Source organism: Podarcis raffonei, chromosome 1 (genome assembly GCF_027172205.1).
Source record: "Podarcis raffonei isolate rPodRaf1 chromosome 1, rPodRaf1.pri, whole genome shotgun sequence".
NCBI lineage: Eukaryota > Metazoa > Chordata > Lepidosauria > Squamata > Lacertidae > Podarcis > Podarcis raffonei.
Window position 1 is genome coordinate 96,755,613 of NC_070602.1, and position 25,584 is coordinate 96,781,196.

At 41.0% G+C, this 25,584-nt stretch overlaps 2 protein-coding genes across 3 annotated transcripts in view; one reads left to right on the forward strand and one right to left on the reverse strand.

Annotated features, from left to right (window-relative positions):
* The first annotated feature begins 1,988 nt into the window (after positions 1–1,988).
* On the forward strand, positions 1,989–22,477 carry UBXN4 (UBX domain protein 4). The gene is made up of 13 exons (XM_053405652.1): positions 1,989–2,259; positions 10,876–10,978; positions 11,755–11,783; positions 13,722–13,840; positions 15,283–15,421; positions 17,060–17,147; positions 18,201–18,252; positions 18,926–19,090; positions 19,832–19,959; positions 20,290–20,392; positions 21,103–21,234; positions 21,394–21,599; positions 22,309–22,477. The coding sequence occupies exons 1-13, from the start codon at positions 2,178–2,180 to the stop codon at positions 22,445–22,447; spliced, it is 1,485 nt and encodes a 494-aa protein (XP_053261627.1). The 5' UTR covers positions 1,989–2,177; the 3' UTR covers positions 22,448–22,477.
* The window catches only part of LCT (lactase), a 41,686-nt gene continuing 22,729 nt past the window's right edge, over positions 6,628–25,584 (reverse strand). The window contains exons 14-18 of one of the 2 annotated variants that reach the window (XM_053405637.1): positions 25,260–25,394; positions 24,694–24,917; positions 23,857–24,093; positions 23,401–23,501; positions 6,628–6,714 (exon numbers count right to left, since the gene is read on the reverse strand). In XM_053405637.1, coding sequence (XP_053261612.1) covers positions 6,664–6,714; positions 23,401–23,501; positions 23,857–24,093; positions 24,694–24,917; positions 25,260–25,394 — 748 coding nt within the window. In that variant the 3' untranslated portion in view covers positions 6,628–6,663. Of the gene's footprint in view, positions 6,715–22,954; positions 23,502–23,856; positions 24,094–24,693; positions 24,918–25,259; positions 25,395–25,584 lie in introns of those variants that run through there. The other variant, XM_053405626.1, reaches the window with a different exon arrangement.

Sequence of the window (25,584 nt, forward strand, 5' to 3'; positions counted from 1 at the left end):
TCAGCATCTCTTTGACTAATTCCACTTTCTGATAGTTTCTCTGTTCCACACTACTCTTCCTCCTCCTGAAATCACAGTGGCATTAAATGAATCATGGAGATAAACTGGGTGGAATATGGTGCTGAACAAAAAAAGTTGTCAAATCCACTTTTATGGCATACAAAATGGTAGTACAACCTCGGCTACAGTCAATTTGGTCCGGGAAACTGCCTGGATGGAAGACTGATTAGGAACGAGTTACAAGCTGCTAAATAGAAAGTAGGATTTAATTGTTAGCAGTAAAATGATAAGATGCCCAGCCAAATGCAACCACAGTGCATCAGTTAGCCATTTTATTCTGTACGATGGGTGGTGAAATTAGTGCCTTCCAGATGTATTTAGAACTCCTATTAGCTGCAGCCAGCATGACCAATAGTCTGATCAAGGGAGCTGTAGTCCAGCGGCCATTGCTGCTACACAAGATTAGCCCATACAAGTGGAGTTATGAGAAGGAAATTGTTCAGATCGTCAATTCAGATAATAGATTGGCAGAAATTTATATTAGGTGGCTAAGTACTGAGAAAATATCATATTCAGGAGATATTGTCCTTAAACTCATATTAAGGACTTAATTTGTTGAGGCAGGTTCTTAGTGCATACTGCCTGTTAATGCCATTTCCTCAAAGTATAACAAAGCATTTTAATACAGAGTTAGCACGCTATATTTTTTAGATTGGCAGCCAGAATTTTTAGCCTACTTAAAAGTGCAGGTGTTGCATTGTGGGTTGTATCTTCCAGACAGCTGGTCTGCCAATAGCATGTTTTTGTTTGAGTTGTCACTCGCAAATACAGTGGCAAACTCATTTATTAGAGCCAAGATTGGTCTTGTGCCTGGTTTTCACTATTAGTGTAACTACTAAAATGCCTCAAGGACACAAGAAGCCACTCTACCTATCTCATTAGACTGCCATCTGCATTTACTTGAGTTTTTAGTGTCTGGAAAAAACAGCTACATAAAAAGCAATGAGTGCAGCTCAATCTTTATAAATGTTTACTCAAAAGCAAATACTCTTAAGCTCTGTAAGGCCTAATTTCCTCTCACACCCCAAAAACAAGTGTGTTGCAGCCTTTGATATTAGGAAGCTAATAAGTTTGTTGGTGAGATGAGTACTTAATTGTTTAGAAGTTTTATCCTACCTGTCCAGATGCATTTACAATTTCAATAAAAAGGCAGCTGTAATCATAAAAAGCAGCTAAATTCTAGATACCAAAAGGCCTTTGTAGAAACATTTTTGGCTAGCACACTTGCATGAAAATCAGTGGAATGTTTATAGGCTTTGTTTCCCACAAGATAAAATTACTTAAAGTCTGCTTTGTTTTAAACGTTTGTAACTTTCCAGATCTTAGTTCTATTTTTTAAATAGATATACTGTATAAACAAACCCTACATTTTGCAACAGATGGGCTTGGAGATGAGCCTTTCCCCCATAGGACTTAGGGGTAGGTTTAAATAGCTGCCACTTGATTTGTGCTTAGTTCGCATTAGCAAATAAAATCATTCAGTGTTGCATAAAAATCAAGTGGTTTTTATTTGACACGTTCACTTTTCAGCCAATACTACGGTGCAGTTTTGAGTACCTCGCCTACAAAATCAAGATTTTTGGCAGTTTTCCAGTTCATGCCCTCATTTTTGCTGCTGTCCCCACCCCAAAGCGCCGCTCCCCTTGTCACTCCCTTGCGAATCGGCTGCTGCTGAGCCGCCGCCTAAAAACAACAAGAAAAAGAAAGCCGCCGCGGAATCTACAGGCGCGAATCGCATCCCAGTTTACCTCCCGAATCTAAGCGTGCCCTACTGCCACAAACGCTTCCTCTTTGGTGTTGTGAGGGTGATGATTGGTGGTGGTGGGATTTTTTTTATTATTAAGGCGCATGCGTCCTTCAATGTTTTTCCCCCACCTTGGGCGGAGGAATCCAGGAAGCGGATCTGAGTGGGCGGAGAGAGAGAGGGAGAGAGACGTCGTAGTAGGTGCAGCGAAGCGCGACGCAATCGCGTCCGAAGCGAGGCTGACGTTTATGACGCGCATGCGCGCTCTGCGTCGAGGCAAACGGACCGCTGGGGAGGCCGCGGAGGGGCAGGCAGCGGGGCGAGCCCTTGTGCATAATAAGCCCAGGCCCGACGGTCCGCCGCAGCCGCCATTATGCTGTGGTTCCCTGGTACCATCCCGGCCGCCATTGCCGCCGCCAAACAGCGCAGTGCCGTCTTCGTGGTGTTTGTGAGAGGTACGGGCCCACCCCCGTGTTTCCCTAACGTGAGGATGGGCGGGGGAGGTTTCGGCTGCCTCCGTGCCTCTCTTCTCAGGCTTCTTTCCCTCCCCGCCCAGCCTCAGGCAGGCTCCCTCCGCCCATGAAGAGGCCTCTTGAACGTACGGAGGGGCTTCATCCCACCCTCGGCGGGGCCTCCGACGCCCCGCCGACTGCCCAGCAAATTTGGGAAGAGAGGGGCTTTTGCTTAGAAGCACCCGAGCTCGCCAGTTCAGCCGGTTTTCCCCTTTAACGAAATAAAAGAAAAAAAGGGGGGAGGCGTCTTCTTGAAGGATTGCGGTGGGTAGCGGAGAAGATGGGAAAGCCAGCCAGACGGGCAGGGTATAAATAATAAATTGTTGTTGTTGTTATGAGGAGCGCCCGCGTTTCTGTGGAAAGACCGAAAGGAGGCACACATACGTGGGCGCACTCGTGTGCAAATAACTCAGTCGAGCGTGGAGACTCATAATCCCAGGATCGTGGTTTCGAGCCCCACGTTGGGCCAAAAGATTCCTGCATTGCGGGGGGTTGGACTAGATGACCCCCGTGGTCTCTTCTGACCTTACAAATTCTATGTTAACGGGTGTCCTGGTGCGTGGAAGGGGATTGGCGATTTAGTGGAAACATCCCCGTGTCCTGTAATCACAGTTGGCTCCCTTCCAATGCTTGTTACAGAACAGGCTTCCCTAGCTCAGTGCTTGTAAAAGAAGCCATGGCTATATGCTTCCTTCAGTAAGGTCCTGTGCTTCCTTCTCTCTCTCCCCCCCCCCCACTTTATTTCTTGTACGCCCAGCCTAATGCTTCTTGCTTGTTCTTATTCCAGTGTATCCATAGCAGCCATATGTGTGCCCTGGAGCTTGGTACTGATTTGGTGCTCTCTCCTGTCTTGTGACCTATATGGGGGCAGTGCTTGCTGTGTCATGCTGAGCAGGAAATAAAATGCCTTCATTGCGTAGGATAAGAAGGAATTTTTAATGTGCATTCCTTCATGGAACTCAAGGCAAGCGTATATGTATGAAAGGACTGACCGAATCGAAACATGCTTAGCTTCAGCAAGCTGGCTGCATCATGTGTTTTTACACCCTGGAAAGGGGGATTTGTAGCACTTCCTATGTTGCTGGAAGTTGGTGTGATGGGAGTTGTAGCCTGACAGCATCTGGAGGGCCACAATTTCACCATTGTGCTTTACGACTTACGCTAGTGCCATGTATCCTGCATATAGTTTCTGGGAGGACTTGTTGGTTTAAAGTTTATCCATGTTTGAATATGTTGGGTTCAGGTCATCACATTTTGGTTTGGTGCTGTAGCACACAACTAGAAGTTCCTGTGGGAAAGTCAGATAACATTTCTTTCAGGACACCACCTTTAAAAGCCCTGTCTCCAGTGCATGTAGGCTATGGGAATTAGAAGTGCTGCTCCAGTGCATCAAACGCTGGAGATTATTGTCACACTATACTTTTCATTAAACTGGTTTTCTGTAGAATCTGGTATGACTTCTTCCCCACAATGTAAATAGTTGTCATGATTCTTCAACTGGAGACCTGTCTTCAGGAAGATAGTAAAGGACAATAATGGGCTTTCATTCCCACAATTACCTCACATTTTCTCAAAAATTACCCGTAATACCTTTGATACTGTCATTGCCATGTCCCTATTGCCACTTTTTTCTTAAGACTCAGGGCAAATTATAAAGGGTAATTTTTTGCCTGTGCCATGCAAACTTACACTAACGTTCCTGCTGTCACCTTTTTTGGAATTGCCACAAATACATTTATGTATCTAATTTCTCTTGTTACCTCTCTTTCCTCCTATCCTTCCTAAATATATGTGTAGTCATAAGTTCTGAAAGTACTTTTTCCATAACTGGAAAAATTTGGCATCTGATCATGTAAATGCCTCAGAATGTGCCTAATTTGTTCTGCCTTTCAGCTGTATGCTATGAATTCTGGATGCAGTTCTGTTTTCTTAATATACCCACATGAATAGTAATAATATTTAAAATACATATGCTTACAGTAACTAGACTACAGATAACTATTAAGGCCTTGCAGATTTATTGCCAGAGTGCATGAACTTTTAGATTTCCCACTGAAATAGAAGGGACAAGGAAGTGCTTCAATTTAGAATATCCTGTCCAGTGTGTCAATCATCTGGGAGAATTCTGCTAGTTAAGTAACACTAGAGAGCTTATTGGTAGTTTACAGAGTAGCCTCAGATCTACTAACAAGCATACAGGAAGCTAAGTTAGCTAAGATAGGATGTTAGGTGTTCACTTGTTACATTTGTCCATGCCAGGATTTTTTTCCTCCAGTATATTTGACACTTCTGATAAAAAATTAATTTTCTTCTATTATAGTGTGCAAAATATCTGTCTGCACATGCCATTGTTATTCTAGAATCCAAAATAATTGATTGTTAAACTGTTTAGTGTATCATATACAGATGTTAAAATAGAATGCACTAGAATTTGCAGTCTGCATTAATTTTATTTATTGTAAGAGCACTAAGAGTTTTATCCAACTAAATTACTGGATGCACAGAATGATTTCCACACCCTTCATATCATCTCAAAATCTGATCTAGAGGATTGGAGAAACCCTAGGGCAGAAAAGGGAGGCAGAGTTCCATTGTGCTTGCGAAAGTTGTTCCATGCTTACAGCTACATAGTTGGATGCAACCCTATATCCTTTCCTCATTTGCACTATAGTATGCAATCATTCCACTTGTGACACAGGATTAGAAAGTATTCTGGGTGCACCCTTTGAGATAGGTGGTGGAAGTCATGTTGTTCATGTTGCACTGAAAATTGATACAGAGATGGCCTGCGTTTCATAGAATGGTGGAGCTTCAGGATATGCACACATATTTTGAAATCTCACTGTTTTAGTGTATTTGATGTATCTTAATTGACAAGGCAACAGGAGAGAATGAAATATTTTTCTGCATCTGTGAAACAATTGTTGACAGCTCCTGGTCATTATGCAGCAAAATTATTACCAATACATTTCTAGTAAATGGGTTTTCAGGAATGTGGAAATGTGTGGCATCCAGTTTTGTTCTGAATAGTGATAGTAATGGTATGTATATTGTGGTTGGTAGACTGATATAAGTTGCTCTACAGCTCTGGAAAATTGTCCGTAACTGGAAATGGTGACTGTTTGACTTACTGCCTAAAGTTGGCTTTTTTGGATACACCAAAAAGCTGCTTAGAGAGAGGGTAGGATATAAATATAGTAAATAATTCAAAAGAATTGAAGTCATCCATGTCAATTTAATGATCTGAAGTATTTCCAAATTTTAACACAACACTGTATAGGCTGAAACAGGCATGTCCAACAAGAGACTATGAACTACTCCCAGTATAAAAAAACTTGCAGTGATTGTTATTGGAGGAGGAGCGTGTTGTTAAGCTTTCTTTAGGAGGGAAGTGCCCAGTTGTTGAGCTTTTTGTGGGAGGATTGCACAGATTTGTTTTTTTTAGCTTTCCCCCCATAACTTTTTGTAAACAATAAGGATCCTGTGATCTCCCAGGATCAGTCAGGTAGGTTGCAATCTACTGGTTGGACATCCTTGGGCTAAAAGAAGCCCACCCAGCATAGCCAATGGTCAGGGACGCTGTAGTCCAGCAATATTTTTGTGGCTGCAGTTTCCCTCATCCCTGGGCTAAAATACTGAAATTTTGCAGCCATCTTTGAAGTGAAAATTACTAGAATGGTCAGGCCCCGCAGTCTTAAGCAAAAACAGTATCATCAAACTGATGAAAACTCATGAACAGCTAGAAGAGTGCAGAACTGTTAGAATTGATCGTGGCACAATAGAATGATTGCTTAAAAGCATTGAAATTTTGCAAAGTCAGTTATATAGCATTTTGTAAATTAACAGTACTCAGCTCGTGCATGGTATGTTTCTTGCACGTCCGCTACATTTTACATTGCATGATGAATATCCTCGTGGGAAATCAGCACACTTGAGCTCTTTATTTTTCTTTCCATGTTCTCTCTAGGGAAGTGATTCTGGAGTACACAGATTATAGCTGTGCTAGCAATTGGCTCAGCTCAGCTATTTTCTATGTGTGCCTGCCTCTGTCAATACTGCAGAGTTGTTCTTAAGCATAGTTTAATTATACAAGTTAACCTATTGACAAGATCATTTGAAAAAAATGTAATCTTCCCTTTCTCAGACTACTGTACTTTACTAAGTATCAGTATCTGCACAGAAAATATGGTGGACTTTTCTGTTGTAAAGCTCTTTAGGTATTAAATAGTGATGAGATACAGTATGCTACTCAGAAGTCAAGTGGATAGCAAGTGGGCTAACAACAGTATTAAATCAGATCACATACCTATGATCATTTCCCTTCTGTTCTGTTCTATGTATTTGTATTCAGCTTTGCACTCTTTCCTGAAAACTCTGGTCCTTGAGTTTGGAGAGCATCTTGGGGAAACATAATGAGAAGTGTGTTCCTATCAAAAGTATGAATAAGGGATTCAGACACACTTTCTATCATAAGTTTTCAAAGTTTAAACCCTGCTTCTTCAACTACAGAAGTGAAAAGCAGCAGATACCACGGGAAGGGTCCACACTGCACCTACTCATCAGTCCTCCAGGAAACTGGGAAGCTTGGGCTCTTCCTGCATACCCCCCACTTCTCATGTATGCTAATGGCTAAACAGTGCAGGGAAGAACCCCCACCATGAAAATAAAGGAAGACGGGCCCTGAAGTGAATAGAAGGTTTCCCTCAGAAATTATCATATTTTTTTATAAGATATTTATTAAGATTTTTTATAATATTACAATAAAATAAAATAAGAAAAAACAGAATAACAAAAATACAGAATAAAGAAACTTTTTAAGAAAAGAAAAACACACATACATTTTCAATTACTTATTTTCTTTTAACTTGTTTCCCGGACCTCCTCATACCTCCCTTTTTTGTATTCCACCCCAAATTGTTAGTTCAGCAAATCCTTACCATTATATTATTACCTATTATAATCCTTTTTTTTTCATATCTCTTAAAGCATTACAGCTGGAAACCACTTAATTTCAACCCAACATTCTAACACTCATTAATTTTACAATATTTCTGTAGGTAATCTTTAAATTTCTTCCAATCTTCTTCCACCGACTCTTCTCCCTGGTCTCGGATTCTGCCAGTCATTTCTGCCAATCCCATATAGTCCATCACCTTCATCTGCCATTCTTCCAAAGTGGGTAGTTCTTGTGTCTTCCAATACTTTGCAATAAGTATTCTTGCTGCTGTTGTAGCATACATAAAAAACGTTCTATCCTTCTTTGGCACCAATTGGCCGACAATGCCCAGAAGGAAGGCCTCTGGTTTCTTCAGAAAAGTATATTTAAATACCTTTTTCATTTCATTGTAGATCATTTCCCAGAAAGCCTTAATTCTTGGGCACGTCCACCAAAGGTGAAAGAATGTACCTTCAGTTTCTTTACATTTCCAACATTTATTGTCGGGCAAATGATATATTTTTGCAAGCTGGACTGGGGTCATGTACCACCTGTATATCATTTTCATAATATTCTCTCTTAAGGCATTGCATGCCGTAAATTTCATACCTGTGGTCCACAACTGTTCCCAGTCAGCAAACATAATGTTATGTCCAACATCTTGTGCCCATTTGATCATAGCAGATTTCACCGTTTCATCCTGAGTATTCCATTTCAACAGCAAGTTATACATCTTTGACAAAATCTTAGTTTTGGGTTCTAACAGTTCTGTTTCTAATTTTGATTTTTCCACCTGGAAGCTGATTTTCTTGTCCAAATTATATGCCTCCGTTATCTGATAATAATGCAGCCAATCTCGCACTTTGTTTTTTAGTTTCTCAAAGCTCTGCAGTTTTAGTCTATCTCCCTCCTGTTCCAAAATTTCCCAATATTTCGGCCATTTGGCCTCCATATTGAGCTTTTTCTGAGCCTTCGCTTCCATTGGTGACAACCACCTTGGGGTTTTATTTTCCAGTAAATCTTTGTATCTTATCCAAACATTAAACAATGCTTTCCTGACAATATGGTTTTTAAATGCTTTATGTGCTTTAACCTTGTCGTACCACAAATATGCATGCCAACCAAAAACATTGTTAAAACCTTCTAAGTCCAAAATGTCTGTGTTCTCAAGAAGCAGCCAATCTTTTAGCCAGCAGAATGCTGCTGATTCATAGTAAAGTTTAAAGTCTGGCAGGGCAAATCCGCCTCTTTCCTTTGCATCAGTTAATATCTTAAATTTTATTCTGGGCTTCTTGCCCTGCCAGACAAATCTAGAAATATCTTTCTGCCACTTCTTGAAACAATCCATTTTGTCCACAATCTGCAATGTTTGAAACAAAAACAACATTCTAGGCAAAACATTCATCTTTATAGCTGCAATTCGACCCAACAAGGAAAGCTTCAAATTTGACCAAATTTCTAAATCTTTTTTCACTTCCGTCCAACATTTTTCATAATTATCTTTAAATAAGTTCCCATTTTTTGCTGTCATATTAATCCCCAAATATTTCACTTTCTTAACCACAGTTAAACCTGTCTCATTCTGAAACCTCTCTCTTTGACACGGTGTTAAATTTTTCTCTAAAACCTTAGTTTTTGACTTGTTCAGTTTAAATCCTGCCACTTGACCAAATTCTTGAATTAGTTCTAAAACCCTTTTAGTACTAGATTCTGGCTCCTGTAACGTCAGTACTAAATCATCTGCAAATGCTCTCAATTTGTACTGTTTGGCTCCAACCTGTATACCTTTAACCAACCGGTCCCTTCTAATCATGTTCAGCAAAACCTCCAGGACCGATATAAAAAGCAATGGAGAGATTGGGCACCCCTGTCGTGTCCCTTTTTCTAGAAATTATCATTTTTAAACTGATAGTATCTTAAGTTATAAATAGAAGGGGAGAGCAAGAGTTAAGTAATGTTTCACCCAGATGCAGGCGCTGCTTCAAACATTCACATTACTGTAAAGTTGTTGGCATCCCTCTGTCTCGGGAGACAATGGAGTGCGTCTCCAGGGGTAAAGTCAAACTGCTATGTTAGCAGCACCAAAGTGATCTCCCCGGGGCGCAAGCCTGGGAGTAAGTATAGGGGACCTGGGCTGCCCAGATGACAAGACTCCCCTCTTGGCCTTGCTGATGTGATCTAAAGGAAAGCAGAGCAATACGTTTGGCACCAGTTCAGCTGCAGGAGTTGCTGGAAGGAGGCGTACAAAATGCCATCCAACCGCCTTAGGGAATCCACTCCAGATTTGTGTAAAATATATAAAAACACAAATTCAGGGAATTCAAACAAACAAAAATAGGGTCTAATCTTATGGGCCAGGGAAAGCCCAGGCTGAAAGCTTTTACATATATAATATATACACATATGTGTGTGTGTGTGTATCTGAAGTACAGGAATAATCTCATGCATGGATCATATTGCTGGAAGTAGGAGGAACTGCTGTGTATAACATTGGTAGCTTGAACTTTTAGGATATAGTTTGGCTGATGCATTAGGATCTCAGACAGAGAGAAACATTGCATCAGTAACAAATGGATTTAGATTTAAGATAGTGGGTGAATGAAGGTATAGAAGACTCTTCCGGACCACTTAATTTATATTACTTATATTAACTTATATTTGATTACTTCACTTATGAAGAGCTGCTAATCGTTCCCTTGCTCCTTTAAACTGGCAATAATTATTCTCTTTCAAATTCTGCCCTCTTTCAGTTGCTGAAATTGTGAATTATCATAGATGAAAATATAAATGAACACTTCATGCCTAATTTCATTAGGGGGAACATTGCAGATTGTCAGCAGGCTTTCTATATGGGTTGTTATAGCTCTGTTCTGTTAAAAATTGTTACTTTGCTTTTAGAATAATTGCACACGAATATGTATGCTTTTATATTGCTATATGAATAAGTGTTTCAAAGGCAGAAATTATCCATTAAATTGCTTCTAAAATGTTGCAATTTTCTAGCTGGTGCATTGTTTGGCCACTTCGTTGTCCTTTAAAAATCATAGGATTGACAGATTATAAAATAAATACTAGCTATTTGCCTTTTAGAGAGTGGTGAAAGATTTATTTGCTGGAACATAATGAGTTAGTTGCAAACAGAATAGTTATAATTTTTTAATATGTAAATTAATAAAATAACAAATACAAGTTGATCTATTGCACATAGTGATTAATTATCAGTCATATTTCTAGCACAATCCCTTTGATCACGTGATCTGAAAATGTTTTAAATGATCACCAAACTGTGAGAGACCCTTGTTTTGTGGAGCACTGCATGTTGATGTTGCACCCCCTTTACATAAATATATGTCACTTGTCTTTCTCGTTTGGGTCATCTGGAGCTGCTGGTTGTGCATATCTTGCACCTGCTGTCTGTTTGTGACACTTTTGGGTCTAGAGTCTTTTTTTAAAGCTGAGCCGTTGGCACCTGGTAAGGGGTTATACTATCTTTGGGTCTATCCCAACTCTGTAGTTGTGTGATCATCCTTGCCCTAAAGTTATAAACATTGCATTTCTAGTATGCTGTAATCTGTAATCAATCTATATTTGCATCTGTGAAGAAGACTTCTTGTTTTTCGCAGGGGATGATGAACAGTCCATAGAGATGGCTGCCAGCTGGGAGAATGAGAAAGTGACTGAGGCAGCAAGAGATGGCTTTGTAGCTATTAAAATAGATACCCAAAGGTTTGGCAACTTCTTTTACTGTTGTTTTTGTTGTTAATAGTAATTTACTTTTAAAGAGACCTGTATAATCAATATATAGTTATTTTGGAAGGGAATTCAATTGGTATGTGTGTGGAATATTGTTATCCAACTAGACACTAAGTGTATATTTTACTGAATAGTTTACTTTATTCTTGTTATATTTGTACTACTCCATTCTCCATTAAAATAAGATCCAACTGATACTTTTCACTATGAAAATTAAAAGCCATACTTCTTTCAGGAGGACTTTAAAGTCTGGAGGAGACAAACCATGAACCCATGTTCAGATGACACCAAAACCAAACCATGGCTTAACTCAGGCATAGGCAAACTCGGCCCTCCAGATGTTTTGGGACTAAAACTCCCATCATCCCTAGCTAACAGGACCAGTGGTCAGGGATGATGGGAACTGTAGTCCCAAAACATCTGGAGGGCCGAGTTTGCCTATGCCTGGCTTAACTCACAGGACTGGAGAAGGAATAAAGCAGCCATGATCTCCTTTCCTGGAGCCCATAAGTTGTGCTAAACCATGGTTTAGCATAATATTACATATGAACTGAGCCATTGTATAATCTGCATACTGTTTTATGTAAGTTAATTTCAGTGTAGTGTTTCAGAGAAATAAAAATTAATTTGTTGTGATCCTACAAGGCTTTTAAACAGTCAGAGATATACAATAACAATGTAACTGATTATTTTATGACATTTCATATTATTAGTGTGATTGTCTAAACTTGATACTTTTTTTTACACAGTGAAGCCTGCCTGCAGTTCTCCCAAATCTGTATCCTTGAACAAAATATAATAAATTGAATCATTTCACACTCAGATGTTCATTTATGGGCTTCATTATTGTATGGTGCAAACTACAGGATCTCCTCCCTCAGGAGATTCTGTCTGTTCTCCTTTACTGCTTCATATGCTTGGAACTTCCTTCAGGAATACCTGTGTGATGCCACCTTTCTTACTCCATCTAAACCCATCTTCAAACCAACCTTTTCCTGAAGCCTTTGGCAGAGTTTCCTGGTTACTGTAACTGGTTACTAAGCCTAAGTATGTGAAAGTGAAACACCCCTTGTATATCTCACCCCCATTTCCTAATATTGCAAATAAAAATAATAGGTAATAATGTAGTATTACTGTTCTCAACAGAGAGGCATCAAAACCATAGTCATTTCTGGCTCTCCTCACTGGGGGTTTATCTCTGGTTTTTCATCCTGTGCTTTTCTTAATTGTTTATATAGTGATATAGTGTATACTGAAAAACTGGGACTTTGATGGTGCTGTTCCATGAAGAAAACAGGTTGCATGAAGCAGCACCATGATTGGGATGGTTGTTCTACTTGTAACCATTTTGGCCAAGGCTTATTGAATAACTATCTGGCATGAGACCATTTCAGAAAAACAGTGTGACCAAACTGAAGATAGTTCTTCAATTTTTAATTACAGCAAGTTGATTTGCAGTAAATTTAGGAGTAATGAAAAACAAATAAAAGCCTACCATGCTATTGACTTTTGAGCTTCACTACCAAAACATGTTATGTGTGTGGAATGTTAGTTGATGCCAAAACGATTAGACTTAAGACATGTAGAATAGCATCTACTACAACCTTGGTGTACAGAGGCAATTTACTTTTGAGTACCAATGACAGTGCGGGTGGCGCTGTGGGTTAAACCACAGAGCCTAGGACTTGCCGATCAGCAGGTTGGCAGTTTGAATCCCCGTGATGGGGTGAGCTCCCGCTGCTCGGTCCCAGCTCCTGCCAACCTAGCAGTTTGAAAGCACATCAAAGTGCAAGTAGATAAATAGGTACTGCTCCGGCGGGAAGGTAAACAGCGTTTCCATGTGCTGCTCTGGTTTGCCAGAAGCGGCTTAGTCATGCTGGCTACATGACCCGGAAGCTGTATGCCGGCTCCCTCGGCCAATAAAGTGAGATGAGTCGGCCACGACTGGACCTAATGGTCAGGGGTTACCAATGACATAGACAAATCACGGGAAAAGCTGTTTTCTTCATGGTCCTGCTTATGAGTGTGCCAGAGGGATTTGACTGGTTGCTGTTAGGAAAACTAAGCTGGGCTGAACAAATCTTTGCTGATCCATCAGGGTAGGACCAAAGCAATATTTGACCATGAACTACTGCGCGTGTGATTTAATTGAATCTCAAGATGTGGCTCACATACAAAAGAGGTGTATGCTTTGAGGTTAGAAGTGATCCTTCTAATTTGTGTTCAGTTTTCATTCAAAAGTTTTTTGTGCAAACTGTCTCCATGATAATCTGACACATTTCTTTAGAGCTGGGAGAAGAGGGGTGAGGCAGCAGAAAAGTGATGGGCTTGGTATCACTTAAATTTTCCATGGGGAATTCAGATATTTCTGTACTGGTAGCATCAGTTTGCTATAGGTGGCATCCAGTTGGTGTCCCATCACTGATAAAAGGTGCTGTCGGCAGATCAGGAAGGCAGGCACTTTTCAGTTACTCCTCTTCCTCCTCTAGCCCTACACACCCCTAATTGGCTTCAGAAGGCCCCTATATTTGGAAAGAAGGGGAAACTGCCAAAAATTGTCTCCTCCATTTCACTGAGGAGCACTAGTTCATTATCATTCTATATGCTTTGCTCAGCTGTTTGCAGTAACTTCTAATCATTTGCATTTATGTTTCTTTTCCAATTTACTTTTGCCTTCCTTACAATTGAGATGTTGTCCTTTACTATTGCTGCATAGATCCTGTAGTGTGTGTTCCATCCAGTTTCTTTATAGGAGACAATGGAGTCCCGTTGGAAGTGATTGCTGGCAGCGTTTCTGCAGAGGAACTTGTTACAAGAATTCATAAAGTCAAGCAGGTAAGAAATAGTGACCGACTATTTCAGCATAGTGAAATAAATGTTTAAAAGCTTGTTCCTGTTGAATGGATTACAGGCAGGAAAGGTCACTGTGTCAGTATGCCTATAGAATTGTGAATTCTATATGTTCTTGCTTGATGAAATAATATTTAATCATACTATAGTTATGCTAAATTAAGCCAGTTTTATGTACCAAGTTGGAAATGTACTAATAGAGCAATAATGACTTTTTCTAGAAGACATTTTTCTTGATGGGCTTGACCATTGGAAAAACAAAAATCACTCCTGAAATGTACTTGTTTCTCACCCTTTTTTTAATGCAGCAAGAAAGGTCAGGTCACATGTGTTTTCCCTCATTTGCCCCTTTAAGATCAGGCTATACAGTGGTACCTCCGGTTGTGGGTGGGATCCGTTCCGGAGCTCTGGTCAGATCCCAAGGTTTCCACAACTGGAGGGACTGCTTCTGTGCATGCACACAGCGTGGTAGAGCGCATCTGCGCATGGTGAAACATGGGTTTGCCGCTTTTGCAACCCAAAGTTTACGTTACCCGAGGGTAATGTAAGCCGAGGTGCTACTGTAATTAGTCTTGAGACATGGCATAGAAATATTGTCCCCTTCACACCTCCCACTGGCTCTTTTATGATGATTATTTTACTGCAAACTGACAAACTGGTAATCTGGATTAAGTTTTCCATAAGATTAGGCCAGGTGGTGACCCAAGCTTTTTATTTAATCCTAGCTGCCTCTTAAGTGTGTTCCAGGACATGTGCTATTCAAGCATTTTTTTCTAAATGTTGTCTCTTTCCTTATCAACCCCTGTGGTAGTAGTTTGCGTTCAGTCTCTGCCTGTGGGATAATATTATATACTAATTTGATTGTTATATTCAAGGCTCCTTGACTTGGTGACCTATAGTTAAGTGGTCTGGAATTTTGTTATAGAACTCTCTTCTCATTCTACAACTGCTAAAAGAGGGGACAGAGCTGTGCTACACACCAATTTTCAGGAGATATAAAACAACATCAGAGAAAAAAAGTGCAAACAAAACGACTTGTTCTCACATTAAGAAATAGTAATATATGACATATTTTGCTTCCTTCTCCCTCTGCCAATAGAAGGGTTATTGTACTCATTTCAGGAGATCTTTAGCTACACACTACTCTTGAAAGTGAAGTCATCCATAAAATAATAGTTGGTTTTTCTTCCTGCAGTCAAACAGGGCCTTTGACAGCCATGCAGCCATGGTTCTGCTCTTTTCACCATGTATTAGTATCATACAAAGTGCACTCTTAAGCTTACTATTTGTAGATTAGGCTACATGAGCATCAGTTTTGTACTTTGAAGCCTAGCAGTTGTTTTCACTTTGATTTAGAAAATGGCTTAAAAATCAAATGTTCTGGAATGGCAGCCATTTACTGATATCTACACTTCTTTCTTCCTTAGATGCACACGTTAAAAAATGAAGCAATGGAAAGTTCTGTGCCATGTTCCTCATCTTTAAATGGCATCACAGAGGACTCTCAGTCCCAAACAGCTGAGCTTGCTGAAGCACAGCCTGAAAGGCTAAGTGTATCCTCAGCTGGTAAGTATGTGTAGCTGCCTACATTCAAGATTGGTATTTACATATGGAGTTAAAATGGTAGTCTTTCAAAAGTAAAGGATGGGAAAGACCTCCTTTGAGTGATTACCATTTTTGTGTGTTGCCTCATTATGCTACCACCTTTTAAGTCTTTTTTCATCCCCCCCCCCCATAACTGCTGCTCGTCCCTGCCATGCTATTTCTCATCTGCAGTTGTTTCTTCAGGGCTGCATCAAGAACAGGACAGGGCCAGCCATGCCTTGCTCATTCTGACACAAGGAAAGAGTGGTACAGAGACAGGTGAAGTGGAGGTTGTAGTGCTGTCAGGTACACTACTGGCCTTGCTGAGAATAAGCAATTCAGTGCATTAATTAGGCAAAGGATATCTGAAACTACCGTATTTTTCGCACCATAGGATGCTCCGTCCCATAGGACGCACCTAGTTTTTTGGGGGGGAAATAAAGGGAAAAAAATTTCCCTTTATTTCCCCCCCAAAAGCAGGTCAGGGAAACCGAACCAGGTCGAGGAACAGCGGGATGGTGGCGCTGCACCTCCCTGCTGTCCCCCGAGCTTGTGGGGCTGGCTGATGTCTGCCTGGCGCGCGGGGCGCTCTGGTTCAGCGGGCCCCACCCGCCAGGCAGCAGGCTGCTATCCGCAGCGTGGGGAGCCCTGCGGGGAACTCCTGCAGGGCTCCCCACGCTGCGGATGTCTGCCCGGCGCGAGGGGCGCTCTGCTTCAGGGCACCCCGACCGCCGGGCGGCAGGCTGCTATCCGCAGCTTGGGGAGCCTTGCGGGGAACTCCTCCAAGGCTCCCCACGCTGCGGATGTGTTCCCGAAGCGCCGGGCGCTTTGCTTTCAGGGCGCCCGACGCTCCGGGAAGCAGGCTGCTATCTGCAGCCTAGACAGCCCTGCGGAACCTCCCGCAGGGCTGCCTAGGCTGCGGATGTGTTCCCGAAGCGCTGGACGCTCTATCCGCAGCCTAGACACGGCTAGCGGAGCACTGCGCTAATCCCGAAGCTTGGGGCGTGCGGAGCTCAGCGCGCCCCAAGCTTCTGGGTGCTGGCAAGGTCTCCGCTAGCTGTGGGAGAGCTGCGCGGCTCTCCCACGGCTAGCAGAGCGCTGCGCTAATCCCGAAGCTTGGGGCATGCGGAGCTCACGGATTAATGCGGATTAATGCAGCACTCCGCTAGCCGTGGGGGAGCTGGGTCTCCCACGGCTAGCGGATAGCTTCCTGAAGCCTGGAGAGTGAGAGGGGTCGGTGCGCACCGACCCCTCTGGCTCTCCAGGCTTCAGCGAAAGCCTGCATTCGCTCCATAGGACGCACACACATTTTCCCTTGCTTTTTAGGAGGGAAAAAGTGCGTCCTATGGTGCGAAAAATACGGTATGTTAATTGCTTAACTGTTGTGAAGAACCTGGATCCAGAGTTGAAGTATTCAGAATATCAACTTTGTGCAGAAGCAGCTGAAGATGTTCTTGATTCTAAATAGTGAGCTAGTTTGGATCATTAATACTCATAGTGGCATGATAACAGTATTTTGTAAGAGTTCATACAGCAATTGCTTATGATGGTAAAATGTTGATACTTTTCCCTTTCCCATCTCCTTCTTTTCACTTACCTGTTATTTCTAAACGACTTAAGGTGAAGTAAATTTGGACCAGACAAATGTGGAAAGTGACGGAAGGGGGGAATCGCAGACTACAGATGACCTTACAGCCAAAGTAGAAAGGTGTGTTTTTTGCAGACTTTCTGGTTATTCTAGAAAGCAGGGCTAGGCAACCTTGAGCCCTGAGGGCTGCATGCAGCAGTGGGAAAGCAGATGAGGATTGTCTGGCAGTTTTCATGGTCAGAGCCAGCCACACACATGCACTCTCATTCGTTTTTCCAACATGCAAACACACACAAAGAAAAGATGGGACTGTGTGGCAAGCACAAGACTGCCTGTAATAACTGTGTCATCCATATCTATCAGACTGCATCAATTCAAGAGGAGATTGCCACCATTTATCATTACTTATTATTTCTAGAGTCTGATTTAAGAGCCAAATCATCAAGCCAAGGCTTAAAAGGCAGATAGTGTGAGAAGAAGCCATTTCAAGAGAATGTGAAAAGCACAGGAGAGGGCAAAATTACACTGATCTGTCATCTGGATTGCACTTCTCAGCTGTAGTGCAGAGCTACAATGCAGTTTAAATTACCCATCGAAACAGTCCAGAACTTTTTAAGCGCCTTTTGAAACCTGTTCTTTGGCAGAACATCTTTTGGGTCTATGACAGGATCTCATGCTTTGTTATTTGCTGCCAGCCAACCCTTCTCCAACTTTGCAGCAGCACAGAATTGAAGGTGTTGTTTTTTTACCCACAGTTATCTAGTCTGTGCATCTTCATGGCAAAGTTCTTACCCATTTTCTGTCATACTAAAGTCAATTTGCCAGGCCTGTGTATATGGCAGTGCAGGCAAGGAAGTACTTTATGCAACTGACAATTTAATAAATGATAATACTGAGTTGTTTTTGCTTGTTATTATGAGACATATTTTTGTGTTTTTATATTGTAAACTGCCCTGTTGTTTTTGGATAAAGGGCAGTATAGAAATTTAATAAATGTAAAATTAATAATGGTAATAGAACTGCTGTTGGAAAGCAGGATTGCTGTATTATAATATACTGCCTTTCAGTTTTGGGTGGTTTTGTTTTTTGGCAGAGTCATGTATAGCACTTTGATGTGCACTTCCCCACACAGAAATAAGGCTTCACCTTGTGTTTGTGTGCTTCTAAATTTAGAGTGACAAAAAAACTTGAAGAAAGAAGAGAAGAGAAAAAGAAAGAAGAACAGGTAGAGTGTAACTGAATTTATAATGTTGCATTTTATTTTTATTTTGAAAAACGTATAAGCTGCTTAATAAAATAAATACTGTACATAAAATGAGTATCAATAATACATAATATCCCCCCCAATAATATTTAATTAAATTATTGGGACAGGCTTGCTGGAATAACAATTATCAGGTGGCTAAAGCAGCAATTTCATTCTCTTTTAATGTCCGGAAATTTTCTATTAAACTAATTTTCAGGAAAATTTTAAATTAGTTGTGTATTTATATGATAGGTAAAGGTAAAAGGAGCCCTGACCATTAGGTCCAGTCACGGACGACTCTGGGGTTGCGCGCTCATCTCGCTCTATAGGCTGAGGGAGCTGGTGTTTGTCCGCAGACAGCTTCAGGGTCATGTGGCCAGCATGACTAAGCCGCTTCTGGCGAGCCAGAGCAGCACACGGAAATGCCGTTTACCTTCCTGCCGGAGCGGTACCTATTTATCTACTTGCACTTGACGTGCTTTCAAACTGCTAGGTTGGCAGGAGCTGGGACTGAACAACGGGCGCTCATCCCGTCGTGGGAATTCGAACCGCCGACCTTCTGATCGGCAAGACCGAGGCTCTGCGGTTTAGACTACAACGCCACCCGCGTCCCTTTAAAAGCTTAGTAAAGGTGTATTCTCTTTTCACTCAGAAGGAAATCAAGAAAGAAGTAGAAAGAAGAAAAAGTGGAAAAGATATGTTGGAGTACAAAAGGAAACAAGAAGAAGAACTTACAAAGCGAATACTGGAAGAAAGGAACAGAGAAAAAGCTGAAGACAGAGCTGCTAGGGAGCGCATCAGACAGCAGATTCAAATGGTAAGTCATCTGTTACAAGGGGGCCTTCAACAAAGTGTTGCGTAGCGGTGTGCTCTGTGTTCAGGGTGTCAGCCACTCTATTCCTGTCCACCATTTCACTCTCACTCATTTTTCTGATACTCCTTTGTGTGTTAAATATGGAGCATCACTCAAATAACTGAAATCTCTATTAGTACATTATATGTGATTTATTAGGTGAGCTTCTTGGAAAAAAGTAAATTCTTAGCAAATTGACCTTCAATATACCGTATTTTCCCGTGTATAATGCCCCCATGTATAAGACGACCCCTATTCTTTGGGACTTCAAATTAAGGAAACGGGGAGATTGCTCAGAGTTGTTGTACTTTTTTGGGGGGGGGGATTGCCGACAATCGCTTATCTGCCTGGCCGCTGCTGCCGATTGCACACCTCGCCGAAGCCACCAATTGTTTGTCAGTTCAAACACAATGGATAAGCAAGGCTTCCAAACTCTTATTCCCAGTTGCGCACAAGGAGGGGACAGAGGACAAGTCTAAAGACTCACTCACCTAGGCTCATTCATGGCATGGTAAAGCGTGGTTTAGCATGAAGATGGCATGTGAAGGTTAAGTGTTCACTGAATATAATAAATGAGAACAAATTATGTCCCTCACCACATACAAGTTGGTTGGTAGCAATTTCTTTCCATGAGACTGCATTGATTAAAATAGCCTTGACTGGGCCGTGGTAACATGTAGTGAATGTCTTTGTCCTCTTATGAAGGATCGTGCTGAAAGAGCAGCTCGTTTTGCAAGGTCCAAGGAAGAAGCAGAAGCTGCCAAAGCTGCTGCTCTCCAAGCTAAGCAAGCTGAAATGGAAGCCAGGAAGGAAGCATCACAGAGGGAAAGAAGGTGAATTCTTTTTCATCGCTTCATCCAACACTTCCCATTCCCTTCACCTTGTACACACCACCTTCCTCATTTATTGTAGCACCATGCATTTTTGTTTTGTTGTCTCACTCCTTTATCAGCCCATACAATTAACCTTCTTTGCCCTCTCTCTCTTGGTAAAACGATAAAACCCTCAGCCGAGAACATGTTTCTTCTGTATACTGCTGCTAAAGAGATTTCAAATAATAATTTGATCTAATATCCCCTGGTATATGAGTGAAACATTTAAAGGAACTTAAGTGATGTAAGCTGTTCTTAAAATTCATTCTTAAGCTGATATATTTTCCCTAGTGCTATAGCAAGAATTCAGTTTCGCCTTCCAGATGGATCCTCTTTTACCAATAGTTTCCCTTCGGATGCCCCGTTGGAAGAAGCCAGACAATTTGCTGCACAGGTAAATGAGGATCTGTTTTATTTTTAAGTTATAGAAGAGCATGTATGTATAGTTACCATAATTGCTTCAGGATTTTTGAGAGAAAGATGGAACGTTTTGAGGAAAAAACAGGTGGCAGCTTTGGCCCTTTGTCTCAATGCTTGGGAGGGTTTTAAAGATGCCAGTTATTGATCTTGTTAGTGCATAACATTGACCATAAATAATGTGGGTCAGTTGCATTAACACAACTACAAACCACAAGCAGCTAAGTGAGCTGGTCTTCAGTTTGTTTCCCACTGTGGTAAGGGCAGTTGAGAAATGGGGACTCTGTGTGCACCAATTTGCATCTTGTACACAAGCTAACTACCCTACTATCTGAACAACTGTAAACTGTTCTGAGAATATTTGTTAAACTAAATGAAAGTTTTTACAGCCTTATACATGTCACTACTCGTTTTGGTCTGGCCACAAAATAGGATGCTTCCAGGTGTCCTCAAACTTGCCCTAACTGGCATACCTCTTGCATAATGTTTGGGTCCTGTGTCTTCAGAAGACAAAAATAGTAGGTGTTGGGAACAGATACCATGTGTAAATTAAGAGTGTTGTTTTCCCCCTTTGAAATAACTTATTTTGAGATGAAGCTCTGCATTTCATGGTTAAAGGTCCTTCCCATTTTTATTTCTAAATTTTAAGGGGAATACAAAGTACTTACCTGATTTGTTCTACTACAGACAGTTGGCAATACATACGGCAATTTCTCATTGGCGACAATGTTCCCCAGGAGGGAATTTACCAAAGATGATTATGGGAAAAAATTAGTGGACCTGGAACTTGCCCCAAGTGCTTCCGTAGTATTGTTGCCGGTAAGTGTGCTTTATGGAAAAGATTATTCAAATTGTATTCAAATTGTGCCATGAACTGTTTTACAACCATTCAGTATTACTTCTTGGAATAACCATGTATTTATGGAGTTTCTTCTAGAGTCCAGTTTTCAGTCCTGTTTGTTTTGTATCTTCAAACAGGCAGGAAGGCCAGCAACAGCAGTTGTCCAGTCTTCCAGTGGAGATTTTTGGAGATTCCTGGGTACTATCCTTTATCCACTCATAGCTGTTTGGCGATTTATTAGCAACTTCCTGTTTACGAATCCTCCTCCTTCCCAGCCTACTGCAAGACCTCATCAGCAGGATCACTCAAACCCTTCAGCATCGAACACTGCAGAATCAAGCAGGTAGGACTGACAAGTGTTCTTAAATTATTGTTTTTCACTCCCTCTGGTAGATGCAAGGGCTTGGGAGAAAGACAGGGTTTCCCCTTGTTTAGGCTGGGATACAGAGAAACTCCACATGAATAACTAACATGTATGTCAGTGGCTCAAACTGGCTTCTATGGACAGGATACCATGTTGTAATCCAAATCTACTTTTTGATGGGCGATTACAAATAGCAGTGTAGGAGTAAGCAATAAGAATACACAGTGTGTTGCATGCTCCCTGGCCATCTTCGCTTGGTAAGGTTTCTTTCCGAAACAGCAGTTTGGATTTCCATGCCAGCTGCTGCCAGAAAGATAGCCTCTGAAATGCATCCAGGAGCATTTAAGATTACATTTTGTGAATGTGCCAAATTAATATCACCATGAGCCAGGAAGCGATGGCCTGGAACCGGCAGCAAACATGTCAGTGCACTATAGTCATTCATAGGTGACGTTCCCTCTGTTCTTCAGCTGAATCCACTCTAGGGTGCATTTTGAAAGAAATAAAAATTACCTTTTGTACATTGAAAGGGGTATTAATGTGAACTGAATCAAATTCTCCAGTTACTTCTCCTGGGTGGAGGGGTGCTAGAATTGAATCAGGAGCTGAATGAATGGTACCTTCTGATGTCTAGAAAATATTGCCACTGTAGGGATTTAATCTCGAACTGCATTTCTTCTTTATTTAGACAAGCAGTCAGGAAACGAGTATTGGAAAAGCGGGGTGAAGAATTCAAAAAAGAAGGCAAAATCTATAGACTGAGAACTCAGGATGATGGAGAAGATGATAACAATACTTGGAATGGAAATTCAACCCAACAGATGTAGTTTTTATGAGTAAACTGTGCATAGTAATCATTGATTTTTCCCTTTGATTTAGTTTAATCCTTCTGCTGCACAGGTGGGCTTGTATGAGTATGCTGCCTGCATTATGCCATATTCCTGTCATAGCACATGGAATAAGGTGTTAATTGTGTAGCTGGATACTGCAACTGTAACTACTGCCAAAAGCTCAAAGAATGTAAAAAAATCCCCATCTTCCATCAGCTTTCAGAGTTTCATACTAACAAGCCCTGTTGTCATCTGAAGGCACTTTTTAATCTATATAAATCTTGGAACAAATCGGAAGCCCAGATTAAAACAAGAGAGTCTGACTAGCAGAAGCATAATACCTTGCAAATTGGATAACTTATTTTTCCCCCCTTTAGTGCTTCTGCAACTACAAGACTATACTGGTAGTTTTTAATCTCAGAGCATTCAATAAAGGTTTTCAAAAAAAGAAGTCTGTATGTTCCTTATTCAGAAGTTCTCTGATACCAACTTGACACTTTGCAATATGTTATCAACTTGTTCATTTATTTTAAAATTGTCCCCACCCCTTATTCCCAGGGTGAACTGCACATAACAATTCAAGCAATAAAAATATTAATGTCAACAATAGGTATTAAAATCAGTGCTTTTTTTCGGGGAGTATTCAAGGGTACGCAGTACCAGCACCTCTTCGTGTTGTTTAAAAAGTATAGCACATACTGTAACAACTTCATGCTGAGTACCGGCACCTATTTTTTCTAGAAAAAAAGCACTGATTAAAATAATTGTGTGTCTGTTCTAAACATGGGCAGGAGAAAAAACTATCGCATGATAAACTAATTAAATGCAAGCTGCAATATTTAAAAACTTTTTTGGCTGGCTTTTTTGGTCCTTTTTCTATATAGATATGAAAAAAGAGCAATGCCTAGCACAGACATTAAGAATAGGGAAAAGAGCACATAAAGGCCTACTTCTGCATTAGACAAAGTCAAGTCCAGTCCCAAAAACTTCACCTTCATGGCTGAATTGTCGATAGGCCAAGTAGTGCTGCTTGTTGGCGCCATAGTAGTACCTAGAAATGTAAGTGAAATTCACATGAATGACACTATGAGCAGGGAGTACCTTCTGATAACCTCTCATTTAAATCTTTTTTACTTGCTTCTCCAGCCTTCCAGAATACATCTGGCCATTCGGGCAACTTTTCTGTAAAAATCTAGACTAAATCATTTAAGGACATTACACTAAAGATTTTTTTTTACACAGCCAACTTCTGTTACCATATACCACCTTACTTTCCAGAATCAGATGTCATTAACACGATATGCAAGTTTTCTATAAAAGCGAAGTTAAAAGTTTTAAACATTTAGGTTATTTTTACTGTACCACTTCATGGATTTTCCTAACTCCTCAATTAGTAATTTACTTACCTCCAGATTGTGACTCAAGGCACAAATGAGGCCCAGTGGCTGGATCTGGAAAGCCATTACACCGGATGATAGATGAATAATATTTTGAAGACTCCTTTGGAATTCTGGATAGATTTGGGTCTGTAAAGTTGGTGTAATACAACCCAAATCTTTCAGCAAAGCCCACTGCCCATTCAAAATTATCCATCAGGCTCCATACAGTGTAGCCTCGCAGATCAACACCATCAAGTACAATTCCTGTTAAGGGGGCGGGGGGGAAAAGTTTTAAAATGCAGCCCTATACATACACTATAATGATCAACAGGGAGTGAAAACCAAAGACACCTTATTAACACTAGGTGCTTTATAAAGTATCCATTCCTAACAGAGATTCGCTGCACCTTAAAAATCCCAAATTCCTTTTGTATCCACAATCTGGATGATCAAAAAGTCGTCAATGGATTTTTTCTCACGTCTTCATATTTACTGGCGATGACAACAATGAAAGCAGACAGTGGTAACCATTTTAGAGGACGTAATCCGGAGTAAGAGTATGATCTTGTGTCAATGGGAATTAAGCAACATATTCTGTTTTGATTCTGCAGACTAGTCTTTCACCCCTGAAGTCAATAGAAAGTGGAAGTCCTGGGGCAGCTCCAGAAGACATGTTAACTCCCACACTAGAAACCAGTCTTGCTTTCTGCCCAGCCCTATACAGATACAGCCACAGAAGGGCCTTACCACCAACTCTGTTGCAAGCAATGCAGGGCAGGGCAGAGGATCACAGATCAATTTTAATCCATGTGTCACAAACATTTGAAGGGTGATTTGGAACCAAGCGGAGAGGAAACCACATACCTTTTAAAGCTTCATTGATGTAGCTCCTTAAGTAGTGTATTCTCCAAGTATCATTGAATCCCCCATCTATACGCTCTGAAATCCCATTCTCGGTCACATAAATAGGTGGGTCATTGTATTCTTCCTTGATCCACTTCAGGAGCCTCCTGAAGCCAAAGGGGGTCACCTTCAACCAAAAGGAACCAGAGCCCAGCCAGCTGCGGTCTGTTATAGAGGCAACACCCCTGCAAAAATGAACATGATAATAATATGGGAAAAGATTATTTGTATTGATCCATTAAAGTCAGCTAGACATCAACCATGAAGACTGGTCAGCTTTAACCTCTTCTGTTGGGGGCTTAAGTGTGATGCAGTGTGCAATGCACTGGGTTTAGAGAGGAAAATGGATGCTCGGCCTTAAAACTTTCTAGTAGATCACCAACTTGATGCCCTCCAAATGTTTTGGTATACAATTTCCATCAGCTGCAGCCAGCCCAACCAATATTATTTTAGGTACAGAGTGAAAGCACAGATTCCAGAAAAGTATGCATGCTTTGATGCAGTATGAAGTCATGCTCACATCTTACCTATCAGCATCGTAGGATGTAAAGAGAGAAGAATAGTTTAAGTTGGATGCCAATACTGTAGTATAGTGGTTCAAACCAAAGAAGTCAAAGGTGCCTTTAATCCTCTGCTTTTCACTTTCAGTAAATTCAGGGAGTCTGCAACACACACAAAATGGAAGAGAGGCTCACATAGATGCATTTAACAAAAGGGAAAGCTTCAATTATTATCATACTTACTTTTTTAAAGAATAGGGCACTGTCATTCAGAGCAAAAGTACTGCTTTTAAAAGCAACAGCTGGTAGCTGGAAATTTTAACATGAACAGTAATGATGACCACATGTACTT